Source organism: Oncorhynchus masou, chromosome 9, assembly GCF_036934945.1.
Source record: "Oncorhynchus masou masou isolate Uvic2021 chromosome 9, UVic_Omas_1.1, whole genome shotgun sequence".
Lineage (NCBI taxonomy): Eukaryota > Metazoa > Chordata > Actinopteri > Salmoniformes > Salmonidae > Oncorhynchus > Oncorhynchus masou.
In genome coordinates, this window is record NC_088220.1 from 66,618,422 (window position 1) to 66,638,212 (window position 19,791).

The 19,791-nt window shown below is 45.5% G+C and overlaps 1 protein-coding gene across 1 annotated transcript in view; it reads left to right on the plus strand.

Annotated features, from left to right (window-relative positions):
- Positions 1-19,791, plus strand: part of dscamb (Down syndrome cell adhesion molecule b) — a 137,590-nt gene that overhangs the window by 105,704 nt on the left and 12,095 nt on the right. The window contains exons 14-32 of the mRNA XM_064975000.1: positions 103-231; positions 397-564; positions 1,071-1,141; positions 1,352-1,595; positions 3,134-3,280; positions 4,369-4,524; positions 4,741-4,874; positions 5,079-5,232; positions 5,431-5,548; positions 6,061-6,224; positions 6,408-6,506; positions 7,428-7,616; positions 9,366-9,656; positions 9,837-10,013; positions 10,385-10,415; positions 11,445-11,557; positions 11,656-11,805; positions 12,905-13,105; positions 13,374-13,676. Of these exons, the coding sequence (XP_064831072.1) occupies positions 103-231; positions 397-564; positions 1,071-1,141; positions 1,352-1,595; positions 3,134-3,280; positions 4,369-4,524; positions 4,741-4,874; positions 5,079-5,232; positions 5,431-5,548; positions 6,061-6,224; positions 6,408-6,506; positions 7,428-7,616; positions 9,366-9,656; positions 9,837-10,013; positions 10,385-10,415; positions 11,445-11,557; positions 11,656-11,805; positions 12,905-13,105; positions 13,374-13,676 (3,039 nt within the window). The remainder of the gene's footprint in view (positions 1-102; positions 232-396; positions 565-1,070; positions 1,142-1,351; positions 1,596-3,133; positions 3,281-4,368; positions 4,525-4,740; positions 4,875-5,078; positions 5,233-5,430; positions 5,549-6,060; positions 6,225-6,407; positions 6,507-7,427; positions 7,617-9,365; positions 9,657-9,836; positions 10,014-10,384; positions 10,416-11,444; positions 11,558-11,655; positions 11,806-12,904; positions 13,106-13,373; positions 13,677-19,791) is intronic.

Consider the following 19,791-nt stretch of genomic DNA (forward strand, 5'->3'; position numbering starts at 1 on the left):
GTGTGTGTGTGTGTGTGTGTGTGTGTGTGTGCGTGCGTGCGTGCGTGCGTGCGTGCGTGCGTGCGTGCGTGCGTGTGTGTGTGTGGTGTTAAACCCTTTTAGAACCTCCGGACCCTCCCGAGGTGGAGATCCGAGAGGTCAGAGACCGGACCATTGCCCTCCGCTGGACCATGGGCTTTGACGGAAACAGCCCCATCACAGGATATGACATTGAGTGCAAGAACAAGTCAGGTAGGGCTGGCACAAAGGCCCATGGAATAATATGAGAAATGCACATGAAATTGCATATGACATAGTTATAACTAAATATTTTTTTTGCATTAGCTAACTTGTTTGTTGTTGGTTGTCATGTCATACAGAGATGCTAATAGGTTCATTGTGTTTTGCCCCCCATAGCCTCGTGGAATTCAGCCCAGATAACCAAAGATGTGTCCCCCCAGCTGAACCAGGCCACCATTATAGAGCTGCACCCCTCCTCCACCTACAACATCCGCATATTCGCCAAGAACAACATCGGCAAGAGCGACACCAGCAACGAGCTCACCATCACCACTGACGAAGCAGGTCGGCCCACACAGATCTGTCCTTCACTGGGTCAAAACATTATGTAGTTATGTTCCAAACCAGTTTGACACATATTCTGTTGGTCTTCAGATTTTAGCAATGGATGCGTGTTGTTTTCAATTATGATATTTTCTTGAATACAGTAAAGGTCCATCGCTCGTTCATAACTAGAGCAAAGGGATTCCTAGCGTTGTAGCACCATCTAGTGAGATATTTACTCAAAATAATTAATGTCTGAATTGACTCAGTCAATGGTGGTGGGTTTTAAAAATTATTCAAAAAGGACCTTTACCATTGCATTTTTGTTTCACAGTTCTGGTCTACTTAAGGGGTGGCTCTCCCATAGGCATCAATGCGATAGCAGGTCTGGTCGACTTAGTTCACGCGCCACGCACCAACCAGAAAAAAGGAGCCTATGAAATGTCTTGCTTTCTCTATCATCTCTGCAACAGTCAACTGAATGTCTCATAAGAGTATTTTGTGTTAATATTACACCTGTTCCACAGCCCCCGATGGCCCTCCACAGGAAGTACAACTGGAGGCCACCTCTCCACAAAGCATCAAAGTCACCTGGAAGGTACTGTGTCCTTATGGTGTTAAACAGAGCTATTCTCCTGTTTCTATCGATGTCTATGTACAGTCTGATCGTATGATATGACAATAGTAATGCAGAGCATTTGACCAAACGTGTTACCCTAATTATATGCAAAAGGATGGCAGCATTTGATCATATTTTGCAGCATTTTAACATATTGTCGTTGTCCCCCATCCTCTTCCTCCTCCTCAGGCCCCCCACAAGCACCTTCAGAATGGGGTGATCCGGGGCTACCAGGTGGGTTACAGAGAGTACAGCTCTGGAGGCAGCTTCCAGTTTAACATCATCAGCATGGACACCACAGGGGAGAGCAGCGAGAGCATCACCCTGGACAACCTGAGGAAGTTCACTGAGTATGGGGTGGTGGTGCAGGCGGCTAACCGTGCTGGCACCGGCCCCTCCTCTCAGGAGGTCATCACCAAAACACTGGAGGATGGTTAGTACAGATCAGGGGGTTAAGGGGTGGGGTTGCATAGGGAAGTGTGTTTGTGTTTAGTTTACTTAATAGCATGAGAATGTTGCAGTGTGACAATGTAATTTCCGTAGGTAGACTACCATCTTCTGGATCAATTACCTCAAACCAAAAGATGTGAAATCACTAATACAGTAAGAAGCCAGTAGGAGGAGATATTGCAGCCTAGTCTGAACAAAAATATAAACGCAACGTGCAAGAATGTCAAAGATTTTACTGAGTTAACATTCATTTCGGCACTAATCTATGGATTTCATATGACTGGGAATACAGATATGCATCTTTTGGTCACAGATACCTTAAAAAAAGAAGGGGCATGGATCAGAAAACCAGTCAGTACCTCGTGTGACCACCATTTGCCTCATGCAGTGCGACACATTGCATAGATTTGATGAGGTTGTTGTGGCCTGTGGAATGTTGTCCCACTCCTCTTCAATGGCTGTGTGAAGTTGCTGGATATTGGCGGGAACTGGAATACGCTGTCGTACACGTCGATCCAGAGCATCCCAAACATGCTCAATGGGTGACATGTCTCGTGAGTATGCAGGCCATGGAAGAACTGGGACATTTTCAGCTTCCAGCAATTGTGTACAGATTCTTACGACATGGGGCCGTGCAATATCATGCTGAAACATGAGGTGATGGCAGCGGATTAATGGCACGACAATGGGCCTCAGGATCTCGTCACTGTATATCTGTGCATTGAAATTGCAATCAATAAAATGCAATTGTGTTCGTTGTCCGTAGCCCATATCACATCCCCACTGCCACCATGGGGCACTCTGTTCATAAAGTCAACAAACCGCTCCCTCACACAACACAATACACGCTGTCTGCCATCTACCCCGTACAGTTGAAACTGGGATTAATCCACGAAGAACACACTTCTCCAGTGTGCCAGTGGCCATCGAAGGTGAGCATTTGCCCACTGAAGTCGGTTACGACGCCAAACTGCAGTCAGGGCAAGACCCTGGTTAGTGCGAAAAGCATGCAGATGAGCTTCCCTGAAACTGGACGTTCTGCCAAATTCTCTAAAACTATGTTGGAGGTGGGTTATGGTAGATAAATGGACATTCAATTCTCTTGCAACAGCTCTGGTGGACATTCCTGCAGCCAATTGCACACTCCCTCAAAACTTGAGACATATGTGGCTTTGTGTTGTGTGACAACACTGCACATTTTAGAGTGGATTTTATTGTCCCCAGCAAAAGGTGCACCTGTATAATGATCATGCTGTTTATCAGCTTCTTAATATGCCACACCTGTCAGGTGGGTGGATTATCTGGGCAAAGGAAAAGTGCTCACTAACAGGGATATAAACACATTTTTGCACAACATTTGAGAGAACTAAGCTTTTTGTCCATATGGAACATTTTATTTTTATTTTTATTTCAGCTCGTGAAACATGGGACCAACACCTTACATGTTGCATATATATATTTGTTCAGTGTACCATTGTCTACACATGTCCTAACTTCGGTTCCCCTCCTGTCCCTTGACAGTCCCCTCGCGTCCCCCTGAGAATGTCCTGGCGATGGCCAAGTCCCCAGAAGTAATCTCTCTGTCCTGGTTGACCCTGCCCAAAGAGGCCCTCAATGGAAACCTGCAGGGCTACAGAGTCATCTACTGGGCCAACCTGCCAGACGGAGGTAGGGGCTTGTTAACACGCGCTCAGAATACTTAGCGGACCACTGGTGGTGTGAGCACTATGATCATAATGGTTTTAGCCCATTCTTTCATTTTCTATTTTAACTGCTATGTAGCATGCCATTCATCTTGTACTTGACAGATTTGTGCCACTAGGTGAGGCTATGGTTTAGTTTTTAGTTTTCTCAACAGGCAACACTAGATCATGGGTGTGCCCTGTGGAATGTTTGCAATATCTCAGCAACGCTGCCATTTTCTCCTCAATTTCATTCTGCCAGTGTTGATTCAAGTTAGTTCTAATTAGTTCACTTCTAGATTTACTTACAAATCAACTATCCAATGAGTATTATATCTCAATAGACACATATCCATTTAAAACGGGTTCCTGTTCTGTATATAATGTAGTTAATTAGTTGTTTAGTAGCTTCATTGTAGATGAGGTGGGTTATTTGGATGGAGGTACCACGGGGCATGAGAGGGGGCAACACCCAGAGCTAACACTCTGCTCCCAGGCCCTGTGGATGGGATCCAGCCTGCAGCCTCTCGGGGCTCCATCAATAATTCACAAGATGCAGTAACTCACTGAGGGTCACTGCTTCAGTTCTGTCTACAAGGACACTCAGTCAAGGACACAGGAGACGCAGCAGACAGAGCACTACTGCCAGTACTCAGTCATTACTATATCACAGATACTACCTCGGTCAAAAATCACAGTAGTTTACTGTGTATGTGCATCGTCTTGTATGGTCGTTTGCAGTGTGGTCCTAGGCAGTGATGTAAAGTACTTCATTAAAAATACTTTAAAATACTACTTAAGTCGTTTTTGGGGGTATCTATACTTTTACTCAAGTACTATTTTACTGGGTTACTTTCACTTTTACTTGAGTCATTTTATATTAAGGTATCTTTACTTTTACTCATGTATGACAATTGAGTACTTATTCCACCTATGGTTCTAGGTTTATTGTATTATTGTGGTCACTGTAGTTCTTTTCTCATAATGCTGTCACACTGGATCATAGACCTAATTGGATATGGCATGAGAGTGAGTGATAAAAGGTTGTTTGTAACCGTTGTGTGACATTGACAGAGTTGGGAGAGATCAGGAACGTGACCACCTCCTACCCGTCTCTGGAACTGGATGGTCTGGAGAAATACACCAACTACAGCATCCAGGTTCTGGCCTTCACCCGGGCCGGGGACGGTGTGCGCAGTGAGCAGATCTTCACCCGGACCAAGGAAGACGGTGAGATACAAATCCTGGCTTGAGATACACTTGGCATAGATGTGGATCATTGCTTTCACATTGACATCAAAGCATGATTCCTGCATAAGTTCAAGCTATGCACATAATAAAGAACTGTCTGCAATAAGGCCATATAAGCCCATCTTCACTGTTTCTATTCATATATACAGTATATATGTATGTTTAACATAATATGCCCCTCCTTCCTCCCTCTAGTCCCTGGGCCTCCAGCGGGGGTTAAGAGTGCAGCCGCCACCAGCTCCGTGGTGTTTGTGTCCTGGCTCCCTCCTCTCAAACTCAACGGCATCATCAGGAAGTACATTGTCTTCTGTTCCAACCTGCACCCCACGGTACGGATCTCTATTATTATTAACACAGCTCTCAGAGCAGCCTTGAATGCCCATTACAACACTGCCTCCAGTCCTCCCATTCTGGGCTGTATTAGAAAGTCCTGTAGGGAGAGAGAAAGCTCATGAAGATTACTCCTCTGTTCAAGTTGTATGATAAATGCATAGACGTATAACCCCCTTCCCTTTCTCCCTCCCTCTCTCCAGGTGATGAGTGAGTTTGAGGCTTCTCCTGATGTGTATTTCTACAGAGTGCCAAACCTGGCCCGCAACAGGAAGTACAGCATCTGGGTGGTTGCCGTGACAGCCGCTGGGCGAGGCAATAGCAGTGAGACCATCACAGTGGAACCTCGGGCCAAAGGTACGGGCTGCCTGTGTAACAGCATAACTATTGAACGTTGGGAATCAAAACTGATAGTTTTGAAATATTAGTGATTGCAGTATGATGTTGATTGATATGACATCTAGGATATTGCTTGCATTCTGTTATTATACTTCATTGTTATCCATTGGAATAGAATGGTAAAGTCACAGGGATGCATGTGTGTAACCCCCCTAGCTCCTGCCAGGATCCTGACGTTCAACGGAACAGTGACTACACCCTGGATGAAGGACATCATTCTGCCCTGCAAGGCGGTCGGAGATCCACCCCCCACCATCAAGTGGCTGAAGGGAAAGTAAGTCAAGCCATAGAGATGTATAAAGATTGCAACGTTGTATCTGTGCCATTATTGCATCTGTGACAGCATTGGCAGTGCCATTGAGGCTATTTACATTTTCTTCTTCTTTTGATGTATGAAAAAAGTCTAAATATTGTCGTTCATTTATTATGGCCACTAAATGGCGGTCATATAGCTTTAAGCCATTTACAAACTAGGGCGGTCGTATAGCTTTAAGACATTTACAAACTATGCAAACCAATTTGAAGAGGAAGACAATGCTCTGATCATTGGCTGATCGCTCCCAACCCATAGGAATCCCCACCCAGTTGACTACTTTAAAATGATGGAAGCCTTCAATGGCAAATGTCATTGCAAAACCAGGTTATTTCCAAGTAATGATCTCTATACATCTCTATGGTCAAGGCCTATCTGTCACACAATTCAGCACAATGCAGGTATGTCAAAATCGTAATCACGTTTTTACATACTGTACTGAACATCATCTGGTCAACTCTACCTCCCAACAGCAATGGTACACCTGCCCCTGTTCTGATTGATGGACGCCGCAGTGTCCATAGCAACGGTAGCTTCATCATCCGAACGGTGAAAGCAGAGGACTCTGGGAACTACAGCTGTGTGGCCAGCAACAACTGGGGCTCTGATGAGATCACGCTCAACCTGCAGGTTCAAGGTAAGACAGAGAGAGATGCCCAAGGATAATTGTCCAAAACTGTCCAATACTAATTTGTATTGGACAGTATTGAAAGGCCTTTCTACCTAGCTCTTCTGAGGACACTTTGTGGCTAGTTTGATGTAACACAGATGCTTTGTTGTCATGGATTTTGTTAGAAACATCATTCCTTTTGTTCTACAGTTCCTCCAGACCAACCACGGCTCACAGTTACCAAGACAACCACCACATCAATCACTCTGTCCTGGATACCTGGGGACAACGGAGGAAGCTCCATCAGAGGTGAGTGACATTAGGCCATTTAGACACAGCAGAGACACCTCTAAAAGGCATAGACCTCCTTTCCAATACCCCAGTGACACTTCAACAAGACAAATATCCCCATTCACACCCACTAACTAATGACATTTCAACAAGAGATAAAGTAGACCTCCATTCGGACACTCCAAAGACACCTCAAAAATTCACTGGTAACTACTAAGACACACCAATGGCACTTCAGTAACAGGGCTGGTACCCTATTAGGACATTGGGTGAACAAAATAATCTTACAAGTCCCCCCACTTCTCATTATCTTAGACAGGCTTAGTAATTGCGCTGAGTGGGGTGCTAAAACAGTGGAGAGGGAATAGATTAAAAAGGGACAAAGTAGATTAGGTGGGTTAAAATGGAAGATTAAACCACTCAGTCAAGAAGAAAGCCCAATCACAGAAGGAGTGGCACTGGTGATTTATCATAGCTGGTCATCACTGGAACACAACATTACGCTTATGGCCTCAGGCTTTTTAACAGAGATCATAAGGGATGTCCAGGGTGATTTCCTATGGTATTTGTTTTCATGTCATGCGTCAAAGTACAGTATATTGTCTAGTCCTTGCACTTACCCCAATACAGTGCCTTATTTCCTTTCCTTATTATTTAAATATTGGCTATGATCATGTGCTGTTGTCCTGCCTTATGTTACATGTAATGTTAATCAGTTTCATTGGCATGTTTATAAGTATTTAGCCCATGCCTAAACTCAAATACTTCCACTCTGCTGTGCCAGCACTGTGAGAGATTATCTGGGTAATGTAGTTATTAGGTTATTAGATTAACATGGAGTGTGTTGGGAGAGATTTTACAGTTATGCTCTCTCTCTCTCTCTCTCTCTCTCTCTCTCTCTCTCTCTCTCTCTCTCTCTCACACTCTCTCTCTCTCTAGGCTACATCCTGCAGTACTCAGAGGACAACAGTGAGCAGTGGGGAAGCTTTCCCATTAGCCCTAGCGAGCGCTCGTACCGTCTGGAGAACCTGAAGTGTGGCACTTGGTACAAGTTCACCCTGACTGCTCAGAATGGAGTGGGCCCCGGGCGCATCAGTGAGATCATTGAAGCAAAAACGCACGGAAAAGGTAGAGTCTCTATTGCAGGGATGGGCTGTAGGTAGAGTCTCTATAGCAGGGATGGGCTGTAGGTAGAGTCTCTATAGCAGGGATGGGCTATAGGTAGAGTCTCTATAGCAGTGATGGGCTATAGGTAGCGTCTCTATAGCAGGGATGGGCTGTAGGTAGAGTCTCTATAGCAGGGATGGGCTATAGGTAGAGTCTCTATAGCAGGGATGGGCTATAGGTAGAGTCTCTATAGCAGGGATGGGCTGTAGGTAGAGTCTCTATAGCAGGGATGGGCTATAGGTAGAGTCTCTATAGCAAGGATGGGCTGTAGGTAGAGTCTCTATAGCAGGGATGGGCTATAGGTAGAGTCTCTATTGCAGGGAGGGGCTATAGGTAGAGTCTCTATAGCAGGGATGGGCTGTAAGTAGAGTCTCTATAGCAGGGATGGGCTATAGGTAGAGTCTCTATTGCAGGGAGGGGCTATAGGTAGAGTCTCTATTGCAGGGATGGGCTATAGGTAGAGTCTCTATAGCAGGGATGGGCTGTAGGTAGAGTCTCTATAGCAGGGATGGGCTATAGGTAGAGTCTCTATTGCAGGGAGGGGCTATAGGTAGAGTCTCTATTGCAGGGATGGGCTATAGGTAGAGTCTCTATAGCAGGGATGGGCTGTAGGTAGAGTCTCAATTGCAGGGATGGGCTATAGGTAGAGTCTCTATAGCAGGGATGGGCTGTAAGTAGAGTCTCTATAGCAGGGATGGGCTGTAAGTAGAGTCTCTATAGCAGGGATGGGCTATAGGTATTTTTTATTTATTTAACTAGGCAAGTCAGTTAAAAACAAATTCTTATTTATAATGACGACCTACCGGGGAACAATGGGTTAACTGCCTTGTTCAGGAGCAGGACGACAGATTTTTACCTTGACAGCCCAGGGATTCAATACAACAACCTTTCTATTACTGACCCAATGCTCTCACCATTAGGTTACCTGCCGCCCCAAGTAGAGTCTCGATAGCAGGGATGGGCTACTGGCCCTCGGATACATTTTTTATTTTGTTTTTTAAAACTCAGTCGGAGTCTCAATTTACAGTTGCAAGTTAGAATAGTAGAATACACAAGGTGCAATAAAACATGTGTTATGTCAGTCACTGATAGTCACTCAATAGCCCATATCAGCTAACAGCTTTTGGATTGGTAAGTTAGTCTAGCTGCCAGCAATCTAAACTTAGTAATCATGGATGAGTTACTGGCCACATTGATTTTGTTTGTCAGTCTCACTCAGGTATCATAATAAAAACTGCAAACATTTCTCTCCACCCTATGGCAAACTGTAAAACGATACATTTTTCCCCCCGTCCAACGTCAAAATGAGTAGAATTGGATGAAATTACCATTTTCTCTATGCCCCATGGCAAAATGTGTAGAATTGCACAACATTAACTCTAAAACGTAAAACATTGCTCTCCGAGGTCAAGAGTGGGGCTGCTAAAATATTTTGCTTGCAATGTGGTGGATGGGGGGATGCACATGTGGGTATGCAGTCCTGCAAGCAACTTTTTTGTGGCCCCCACCCCCATCATCTCTGCTCTATAGCATCTCCACCCCACCACTGTCCCCTTAGAACTGACTCTAACTCAAGTCCTATCTAAAGAATTTACCAAGCAATTCCTTGAACTTGCTCAATTATTGTGACCTGATTTGGTTCATGAATAAAATGTTACTGGCATCCTTAAAAGTCTACATCTGGTCTCTTCACCCCTCTTTTTTTTCCAGAGCCCCAGTTTGCCAAAGAACACGAGCTGTTTGCCAGCATCAATTCCACCCGGGTCAGGCTCAATCTAATTGGGTGGAACAATGGCGGCTGCCCAATCACCTCATTCACCCTGGAGTACCGTCCGGTCGACACGGCAATGTGGACCATGGCCCAGCGCACCTCACTAACCAAGAGCTACATCCTGTACGACCTGGCGGAAGCCACCTGGTACGAGCTGCAGATGAAGGTGGTCAACAGCGCTGGCTTCGCCGAGAAGAAAATCACATTCGCCACGCTCAACGCCGATGGAAGTGAGTTCAGTTCAGTGGTCCTCTAGGGTGACAATATTGTTTCCTAAACCATGATAGTTTAATTTAAAAAAGAAGTCCTTCCAAAGAAACATATTTGACTACAATTCTTAGTCCTCCCAAGTCCCAACCCTGGTGATAAATAGTCATGCCTAATACTCAGGATGGTTCCTCTCCCCGCAGGTACTATCCCTCCTCTGTTGAAGACAGTGGACCCCATCACAGACAACATGTCAGGCAACGAGGGGCTGAAGATGATGGTGACCATCACCTGTATCCTGGTGGCTGCTGTCATGGTCTTCATCCTCCTGATGGTGCTGAAGAGGAGGAGGAGGGAGCAGAGGCTCAAGAGGCTACGGGGTGAGTCAGAACATAAAGACACTCACATGCACACGCACCCACACACACACAATAGAATCAAGGCAAACAATAACACACAAGCACTTTTTAGAGATTTATGCTCAAGAGAGTGAGGATTAATTAACTTGAGCAGAATAGAATCGTGAGTTTGTGACTATTGACTTTCATTATGTAATTAAGAGGCTATGAGTTTAGCTAACACCGTAGAACGGTTTGATCAGATCTAGTGTTCCACTATTAATTTGCCAACACTCTAATATTCTAGTTTTGCACATCTAGGAAATTGGCTTGGTGCCTATGATTGTAATATGTTATCTTTTGTCAACCACAACTCTGCATTGTTACTAACTTATTGTATGCTGACTTCACAGATGCAAAAAGCCTGGCAGAAATGCTGATGAGGTACGTGAAGAGGAATACAACTACAGATAGGAATCATAAAATACTTTACAGTAACTGTCCAGTGTTTTCATATTTAAAAAAATATGTAATTAGTGTGTTAAAAAGCAGCTTTTTTGTGTTGGAATGGTGTGGGCGTACCTCAACAACGGAATGGTGTGGGTATATACCAGTCATTAAAAATATTGACGGGAGTAGACCGATGATTGGCCAGCTCATCCTCCTCAGGAGTATGACATCATACTCTATTAGGAAATAAAATGTATTTTTCAGTTTGAGGTAGAGTTTTTGTGGTCAATGTATGCTTTGGCCACAAATATGAGTATAGGATGAGTCAACAAATCAAATCAAATGTTATTGGTTGCATACACATGGTTAGCAGATGTTATTGTGGGTGTAGCGAAATGCTTATTCTTCTAGATCCGACAGTGCAGCAGTATCTCACAGGTAATATCTAACAATTCCACAACAAAACCTAATATCTAACAATTCCACAACAAAACCTAATGTCTAACAAATTCCACAACAAAACCTAATGTCTAACAAATTCCACAACAAAACCTAATGTCTAACAAATTCCACAACAAAACCTAATACACACAATCTAGTAAATGAATGGGATAAGAATATATAAATATCAAATAATGGATGAGCAGTGACAGAGAGGCTAAGATGCAATAGATAGTAAAGAATAGATAGTGTAGGATACAGTATACAGTATATACATATGAGATAAGTCATGTGAGATATGTAAACATTCTTAAAGTGGCATTATTAAAGTGACTAGTGTTCCATTTATTAAAGTGGACATTGATATCAAGTTTGTAGGTAGGCAGCCGCCTCTCTGTGCTAGTGATGGCTGTTTAACAATCTGATGGCCTTGAGATAGAAGCTGTTTTTCAATCTTGGTATGAGTTAACATAATATGAACTTTTAAAAGAGAGATTCTCACTGGACAGTTACTTTAAAACTATGACAGAAAACGTACAAACAACACAATAAAATCCCCTAACTGACATTTCTATCTCCTAGTAAAAACACACGGACACCAGACACATCGAACAAGCAGCAAGCCATGAGAATGCACATCGACATCCCCCGAGCCCAGCTGCTCATCGAAGAGAGAGATACTATGGAGACTATCGGTGAGACAAGTCTGCCACGCCAGTTTATCCCTTGCACGTTATATTTGATAATCTTTTCTAATATCTCATTGTCTCCCTCCCTGTTTTCTGTCTGTCAGACGACAGGTCGACGGTGCTGCTGACTGATAATGACTTTGGGGAGACGTCCAAACAGAAGTCGTCCACTGTCACGCACACAGTCCACTACCAGTCCCTGTCGCAGGCCACCGGCCCACTGGTGGACGTCTCTGATGCCCGGCCTGGAACCAGTAAGAGCTTAACCCATTTAATCACCTCTATATCCCACCCCTCACCACCTTTACTCTGTCGTCCCCTGGAAGAATAGGGGTAATTCATTACTGTTTATTTGTTTGTAGTTATGTGAAATAAGAGAATGCTCTCTCTCAATACTCATATTTTCTGATATAGTTCAATTCAATCCAAGCATCTGCTGTAACTTTAAATCATTGTACATATTTATTTATCTCTCAGGTGGCTGTAACTGGACCCCAGTCCTCCAATCAGTGTTTAGACTCTAGTTTTTATTAACAACAGCTCTAACAATAAACCTCCAGGTATTCACATACCCTGATCTCAAATCTATTTTAAGCAAACTAGAATTTTCAGCTTATCATAGTTCCAACCCTCAGATGCACTCACATAGCCCACAGCCCAGAGCAGTGTGAGCCAAGCCAGTGGCTGTGCAGTGGCTTATGGAGGCTCTGTTGCTGTAGAGCTTCAGTGGAGCTGAACTGATGAAGAGAGGAGAGGCATCTGGCTCCACCTGACAGCTCACCTGATTGGGCTCATTGAGGCTGGCCGGGCAGCACTGTGGGCCTAAACCTTATCTGCTGACTCAGCCATATCTATCCAGAGTGTTGGGAAAACACTGCCTGGTGCTCCAGTCTCCAGCCCACTGATGGAATTACTCCACTCTGACCTACTACTATTACCACTGCTATTCTTCTCTGGCTTCTCCAGGCCGGATCTAATCATGGCCGTTCTAAAGGGTCATTCTGATTTGGTGCCATTGATGCATAGCACAGTAGGTTAAATGTCTGGGTCAGACCCAATATGATACTATTTATTCTTTGGGGAATATTATATCTACTGTGAAAGGTTAGGATGATAGTTTCAAAACTATTCATTATTATTGATCAATAGATGTTTCTGTAATTTGATACACAGAAAATGAATACTCAATGTATGCTATTTACTGTCTAGTAGCACTTCAGTGGTATGTATGAAATGGCACCCTATTCCATTGGGACCCTGGTCAAAAGTAGTGCACTACATAGGGGATAGGGTGCCAATTCCGACACTGCCTAGGCCTCTCATCAGTAATGACTTTGGCCCTTTCACCCCCAGACCCCACAGCACGCCGCACTGCCAAAGCAGGCCCTGCAGCCAGCAGGAACCGATACGCCAGCCAGTGGACCCTGAACCCCCCCCAACCACCCACCTCCTCCCACACCCTGAGCACAGACTGGAGACTGCCCACACCGCGCGCCGCCGGCTCTGTGGACAAGGAGAGCGATAGCTACAGCGTCAGCCCATCGCAGGACACAGGTACTGGACTGACCCTATGTCTCACATACAACATTAGTCTGCAGCAAAGGGGAGACCACTACTACTGTACGTGGAAGGGTCAGAGTGCTCACGGTATGTTTTAAGATATTTCCTATATATCTTAGGAAATGTAAGCTATATGCTTGTACTATAATGGATGTTGCTTCTTTGTGTGTGTGTGTGTGTGTGTGTGTGTGTGTGTGTGTGTGTGTGTGTGTGTGTGTGTGTGTGTGTGTGTGTGTGTGTGTGTGTGTGTGTGACTACGCAGACCGCGCGCGGAGCAGCATGGTGTCGACAGAGAGCGCGTCGTCCACGTACGAGGAGCTGGCCCGAGCCTACGAGCACGCCAAGATGGAGGAGCACCTGCGGCACGCCAAGTTCACCATCACAGAATGCTTCATCTCCGACACCTCCTCAGAGCAAATGACTGCCGGCACTAATGACTACACAGACAGCCTGACGTCCAGCACGCCGTCCGAGTCAGGCATCTGCAGGTTCACCGCCTCCCCGCCCAAGCCTCAGGACGTCAGCCGGGTTATGAACATGGCAGCACCCAAGGCCCACCGACCGGGTATACAGAACACACATGCACAGTACAATTCAAACCTCATTGAAACTTCATTATTTTCCTCATTACTCTAGATCAGTGTTTTCTACCTCCGGCCCTCTAGTACCCCCAACAGTACATATTTTTGTTGTGGCCCTGGACAAGCACACCTGATTCTACTCATCAAGCCCTTGACAAGTTGAGTTAAGTGTTCTGCCCCAATTAGACCTTGGACCACTGCATTACTACTATAAATTCCACAGCTCTCTAGGCCTGTTCAAAGTTCAAAGTTCAAAAGCTTTCATTTAACACAGCATATTACAAAACGCCTATTGCAAAATAATGATCATGATCATAAGGTACACTTCCTCAGATAACACCTCTGGAATGCTGTTAACGCTTGATGAAGTACAAACACCATTAAAACCCCCATAATGTCTGTCTGTCTGTCTGTCTGTCTGTCTGTCTGTCTGTCTGTCTGTCTGTCTGTCTGTCAGTCTATCCGTCTGTCCCTCTGTCTGACACTGTCCTCCCCCAGGTGGGCCTCATATGACCTGCTGCTACTCAACTCCTATTCCTATTGGTTCCACTGTCTGGCGCAACTTGTGGACAGACCAAACAGAATGGGTTGAAATACATAGACATGAGGAAATGCACATTTTTCAAAAACTTTTTGTAAAAAACACACACACACACACACACACACACACACACACACACAGATTGTATATAGTACATTTAGCAAGTCCTGGCCTGCCATGTTTTCAGTCTGGGCTGGGTGCATGAAGACTAGCTTGGTGTGGATATTGTCGGATGACAGGATCTAGGTTGGGCTGAGTTAGACAAGGTAGACAGGTTTTGGCTATCTGAGCTGGGTCTTGAGTTTCCGTCCCTCATTATGTTTTCATGGTGCGCACACGAGCCAGCTGCCCACAGTCATCAGCCAGCGGGAGGCTTAAACCGTCAGCTGAGGGCAAGTAGAGGCTATCTGTCAAGCCAATCTAAAGCTATTGTCTGTCAATACAAAACAGCCCTTTACTGCCACAATGGAGATGTTCAGCGCGATATCAGTCTTTCAGACATAGAGCCTGTTGTAGCGTCGTGCTAACCCTGGTGTCACTTTCATCCAGCGGGAGCTGGGCGACACCAGCGACACGTAGACACGCTTTACAAGTTTCTACAATAAGTCCCTGTTGAAGACCGTTGTTGCCAGTCTGGTATAGCATCAGCCAGCTCTGTTGTGGCACACAGTGTGGAATTCACCCATGTTAGTTTGAACAGTTAATTTTTATGATGTTTTTGCCCAATGAGTGTCACATAGTAGCATCAGAATCCTCAAGAAAAAAAGGCAATATTTTCAATAATAAACATACATGTCGATGCTGGCATACAATAGTGATGGCATACAGAAGTGCTTGATGTCTGTCTGTCTGTCTGTCTGTCTGTCTGTCTGTCTGTCTGTCTGTCTGTCTGTCTGTCTGTCTGTCTGTCTGTCTGTCTGCCCCCACCCCCCCTCTGTAGTAATGTACCTTTGTACCTTTGCCCTGAGTTGACCCTGTGACCTCCTCTGTCAGTCACACAGTGACACGGAGGAGGGGACAGCCCTCTCTCCTGTTACTCTGACTCATTTCAATCACAATCACACACCTGGTAAGGATACACTGGGTCAACCTGGGGTCATGACTTTGACATGAAGTGCGTCCACTACTTGTGGGATTTGGCAAGCTCATTTCTTCATGTGAGTGTGTGACCATAGTCATTGGAGCAAGCTGGATGGAAACATTGGGCAGTGATCCGTGTGACATCTCATAAACAGTCTGTCCTGTACAATTACTGTAGGAAGCCAATTATAGAGGAAGATCTTGAGGTTCTCAGCTCATAAACATTTAATGCAACACTGTTTCTTGTGTCATGGGCCTTTAAGCAAGCAAAAGTGTCAATGTGTATTTGTGTGTTTGTGTGTGGGGGTGTGTGCATGTGTGTTCGCGCGATGTGTCTGTCTGTTTACTAGTGTGTGGGTAACTGTGGAAGCTCATTAGAAGGACAGATTACAGAAAATGAGAACAGCAGCAGCACAGATTGACTTGGTCACACAATGTTAAAACACTCATATAGAGTGCCTTTGAAAAGTATTCAGACCCTTTGACTTTTTCAACATTTTGTTAGGTTACAGCCTTATTCTAAAATGAATTAAATTGTTATTTTTCCTCATCAATCTACACACATTACCCCATAATGACAAAGCAAAAACTGTTATTTTGCTCATTTATATATATATAAAAAAGATTGGCACACCTGTATTTGGGGAGTTTCTCCCATTCTTCTCTACAGATCCTCTCAAGCTCTGTCAGGTTGGATGGGGAGCATTGCTGCACAGATATTTTCAGATCACTCCAGAGATGTCAGATCGGGTTCAAGTCCGGGCTCTGGCTGGGCCACTCAAGGACATTCAGAGACTTGTCCAGAAGCCACTCCTGTGTTGTCTTGGCTGTGTGCTTAGGGTCGTTGTCTTGTTGGAAGGTGAACCCTCGCCCCAGTCTGAGGTCCTGAGTGCTTTAGAGCAGGTTTTCATCAAGGATCTCTCTCTCTGTACTTAGTCTCCTAGTCCCTGATGCTGAAAAACATCCCCACAGCATGATTCTGCCACCACCATTCTTCACCATAGGGATGGTGCCAGGTTTCCTCCAGACATGACGCTTGGCATTCAGGCCGAAGAGTTCAATCTTGGTTTCATCAGAACAGAGAATCTTGTTTCTCATGGTCTGAAAGTCTTAAGATGCCTTTTGGCAAATACCAAGTGGGCTGTCATGTGCCCTTTACTGAGGAGTGGCTTCCGTCTGGCCACTCTATCATAAAGGCCTGATTGGTGGAGTGCTGCAGAGATGGTTGTCCTTCTGGAAGGTTCTCCCGTCTCCACTGAGATTCTGTAGTGCTCGGTGTCTTGGTCACCTCCCTGACCAGGGCCCTTCTCCCCCGATTGTTCCATTTGGCCGGGCAGCTAGCTCTAGGAAGAGTCTTGGTGGTTCCAAACTTCTTCCATTTAAGAAGGATGGAGGCCACTGATTTTTTTGGGGACCTTACATGCAGCAGAAATGTTTTGGTTCCCTTCCCCAGATCTTTGCCTCGACACAATCCTGTCTCGGAGCTCTACGGACATATTTTTTTTTAATTTTATTTATTTCACCTTTATTTAACCAGGTAGGCTAGTTGAGAACAAGTTCTCATTTGCAACTGCGACCTGGCCAAGATAAAGCTTAGCAGTGTGAGCAGACAACACAGAGTTACACATGGAGTAAACAATTAACAAGTCAATAACACAGTACAAAAAAAGGGGAGTCTATATACATTGTGTGCAAAAGGCATGAGGAGGTAGGCGAATAATTACAATTTTGCAGATTAGCACTGGAGTGATAAATGATCAGATGGTCATGTACAGGTAGAGATACTGGTGTGCAAAAGAGCAGAAAAGTAAATATATAAAAACAGTGTGGGGATGAGGTAGGTGAAAATGGGTGGGCTATTTACCAATAGACTATGTACAGCTGCAGCGATCGGTTAGCTGCTCAGATAGCACATGTTTGAAGTTGGTGAGGGAGATAAAAGTCTCCAACTTCAGGGATTTTGCAATTCGTTCCAGTCACAGGCAGCAGAGTACTGGAACGAAAGGCGGCCAAATGAGGTGTTGGCTTTAGGGATGATCAGTGAGATACACCTGCTGGAGCGCGTGCTACGGATGGGTGTTGCCATCGTGACCAGTGAACTGAGATAAGGCGGAGCTTTACCTAGCATGGACTCGTAGATGACCTGGAGCTAGTGGGTCTGGCGATGAATATGTAGCGAGGGCCAGCCGACTAGAGCATACAAGTCGCAGTGGTGGGTGGTATAAGGTGCTTTAGTGACAAAACGGATGGCACTGTGATAAACTGCATCCAGTTTGCTGAGTAGAGTGTTGGAGGCAATTTTGTAGATGACATCGCCGAAGTCGAGGATCGGTAGGATAGTCAGTTTTACTAGGGTAAGTTTTGCGGCGTGAGTGAAGGAGGCTTTGTTGCGGAATAGAAAGCCGACTCTTGATATGATTTTCGATTGGAGATGTTTGATATGAGTCTGGAAAGAGAGTTTACAGTCTAGCCAGACACCTAGGTACTTATAGGTGTCCACATATTCAAGGTCGGAACCATCCAGGGTGGTGATGCTCGTCGGGCATGCGGGTGCAGGCAGCGATCGGTTGAAAAGCATGCATTTGGTTTTACTAGCGTTTAAGAGCAGTTGGAGGCCACGGAAGGAGTGTTGTATGGCATTGAAGCTCGTTTGGAGGTTAGATAGCACAGTGTCCAAGGACGGGCCGGAAGTATATAGAATGGTGTCGTCTACGTAGAGGTGGATCAGGGAATCGCCCGCAGCAAGAGCAACATCATTGATATACACAGAGAAAAGAGTCGGCCCGAGAATTGAACCCTGTGGCACCCCCATAGAGACTGCCAGAGGACCGGACAGCATGCCCTCCGATTTGACACACTGAACTCTGTCTGCAAAGTAATTGGTGAACCAGGCAAGGCAGTCATCCGAAAAACCGAGGCTACTGAGTCTGCCGATAAGAATATGGTGATTGACAGAGTCGAAAGCCTTGGCAAGGTCGATGAAGACGGCTGCACAGTACTGTCTTTTATCGATGGCGGTTATGATATTGTTTAGTACCTTGAGTGTGGCTGAGGTGCACCCGTGACCGGCTCGGAAACCAGATTGCACAGCGGAGAAGGTACGGTGGAATTCGAGATGGTCAGTGACCTGTTTGTTGACTTGGCTTTCGAAGACCTTAGATAGGCAGGGCAGGCTGGATATAGGTCTGTAACAGTTTGGGTCCAGGGTGTCTCCCCCTTTGAAGAGGGGGATGACTGCGGCAGCTTTCCAATCCTTGGGGATCTCAGACGATATGAAAGAGAGGTTGAACAGGCTGGTAATAGGGGTTGCGACAATGGCGGCGGATAGTTTCAGAAATAGAGGGTCCAGATTGTCAAGCCCAGCTGATTTGTACGGGTCCAGGTTTTGCAGCTCTTTCAGAACATCTGCTATCTGGATTTGGGTAAAGGAGAACCTGGAAGGGCTTGGGCGAGAAGCTGCGGTGGGGGCGGAGCTGTTGGCTGAGGTTGGAGTAGCCAGTTGGAAGGCATGGCCAGCCGTTGAGAAATGCTTGTTGAAGTTTTCGATAATCATGGATTTATCGGTGGTGACCGTGTTACCTAGCCTCAGTGCAGTGGGCAGCTGGGAGGAGGTGCTCTTGTTCTCCATGGACTTCACAGTGTCCCAGAACTTTTTGGAGTTGGAGCTACAGGATGCAAACTTCTGCCTGAAGAAGCTGGCCTTAGCTTTCCTGACTGACTGCGTGTATTGGTTCCTGACTTCCCTGAACAGTTGCATATCGCGGGGACTATTCGATGCTATTGCAGTCCGCCACAGGATGTTTTTGTGCTGGTCGAGGGCAGTCAGGTCTGGAGTGAACCAAGGGCTGTATCTGTTCTTGGTTCTGCATTTTTTGAATGGAGCATGCTTATCTAAAATGGTGAGGAAGTTACTTTTAAAGAATGACCAGGCATCCTCAGCTGACGGGATGAGGTCAATGTCCTTCCAGGATACCCAGGCCAGGTCGATTAGGAAGGCCTGCTCACAGAAGTGTTTTAGGGAGCGTTTGACAGTGATGAGGGGTGGTCGTTTGACTGCGGCTCCGTAGCGGATACAGGCAATGAGGCAGTGATCGCTGAGATCCTGGTTGAAGACAGCGGAGGTGTATCTGGAGGGCCAGTTGGTCAGGATGACGTCTATGAGGGTGCCCTTGTTTACAGAGTTAGGGTTGTACCTGGTCGGTTCCTTGATGATTTGTGTGAGATTGAGGGCATCTAACTTAGATTGTAGGACTGCCGGGGTGTTAAGCATATCCCAGTTTAGGTCGCCTAAAAGGACAAACTCTGAAGCTAGATGGGGGGCGATCAATTCACAAATGGTGTCCAGGGCACAGCTGGGAGCTGAGGGGGGTCGGTAGCAAGCGGCAACAGTGAGAGACTTATTTCTGGAGAGAGTAATTTTCAAAATTAGTAGTTCGAACTGTTTGGGTATGGACCTGGAAAGTATGACATTACTTTGC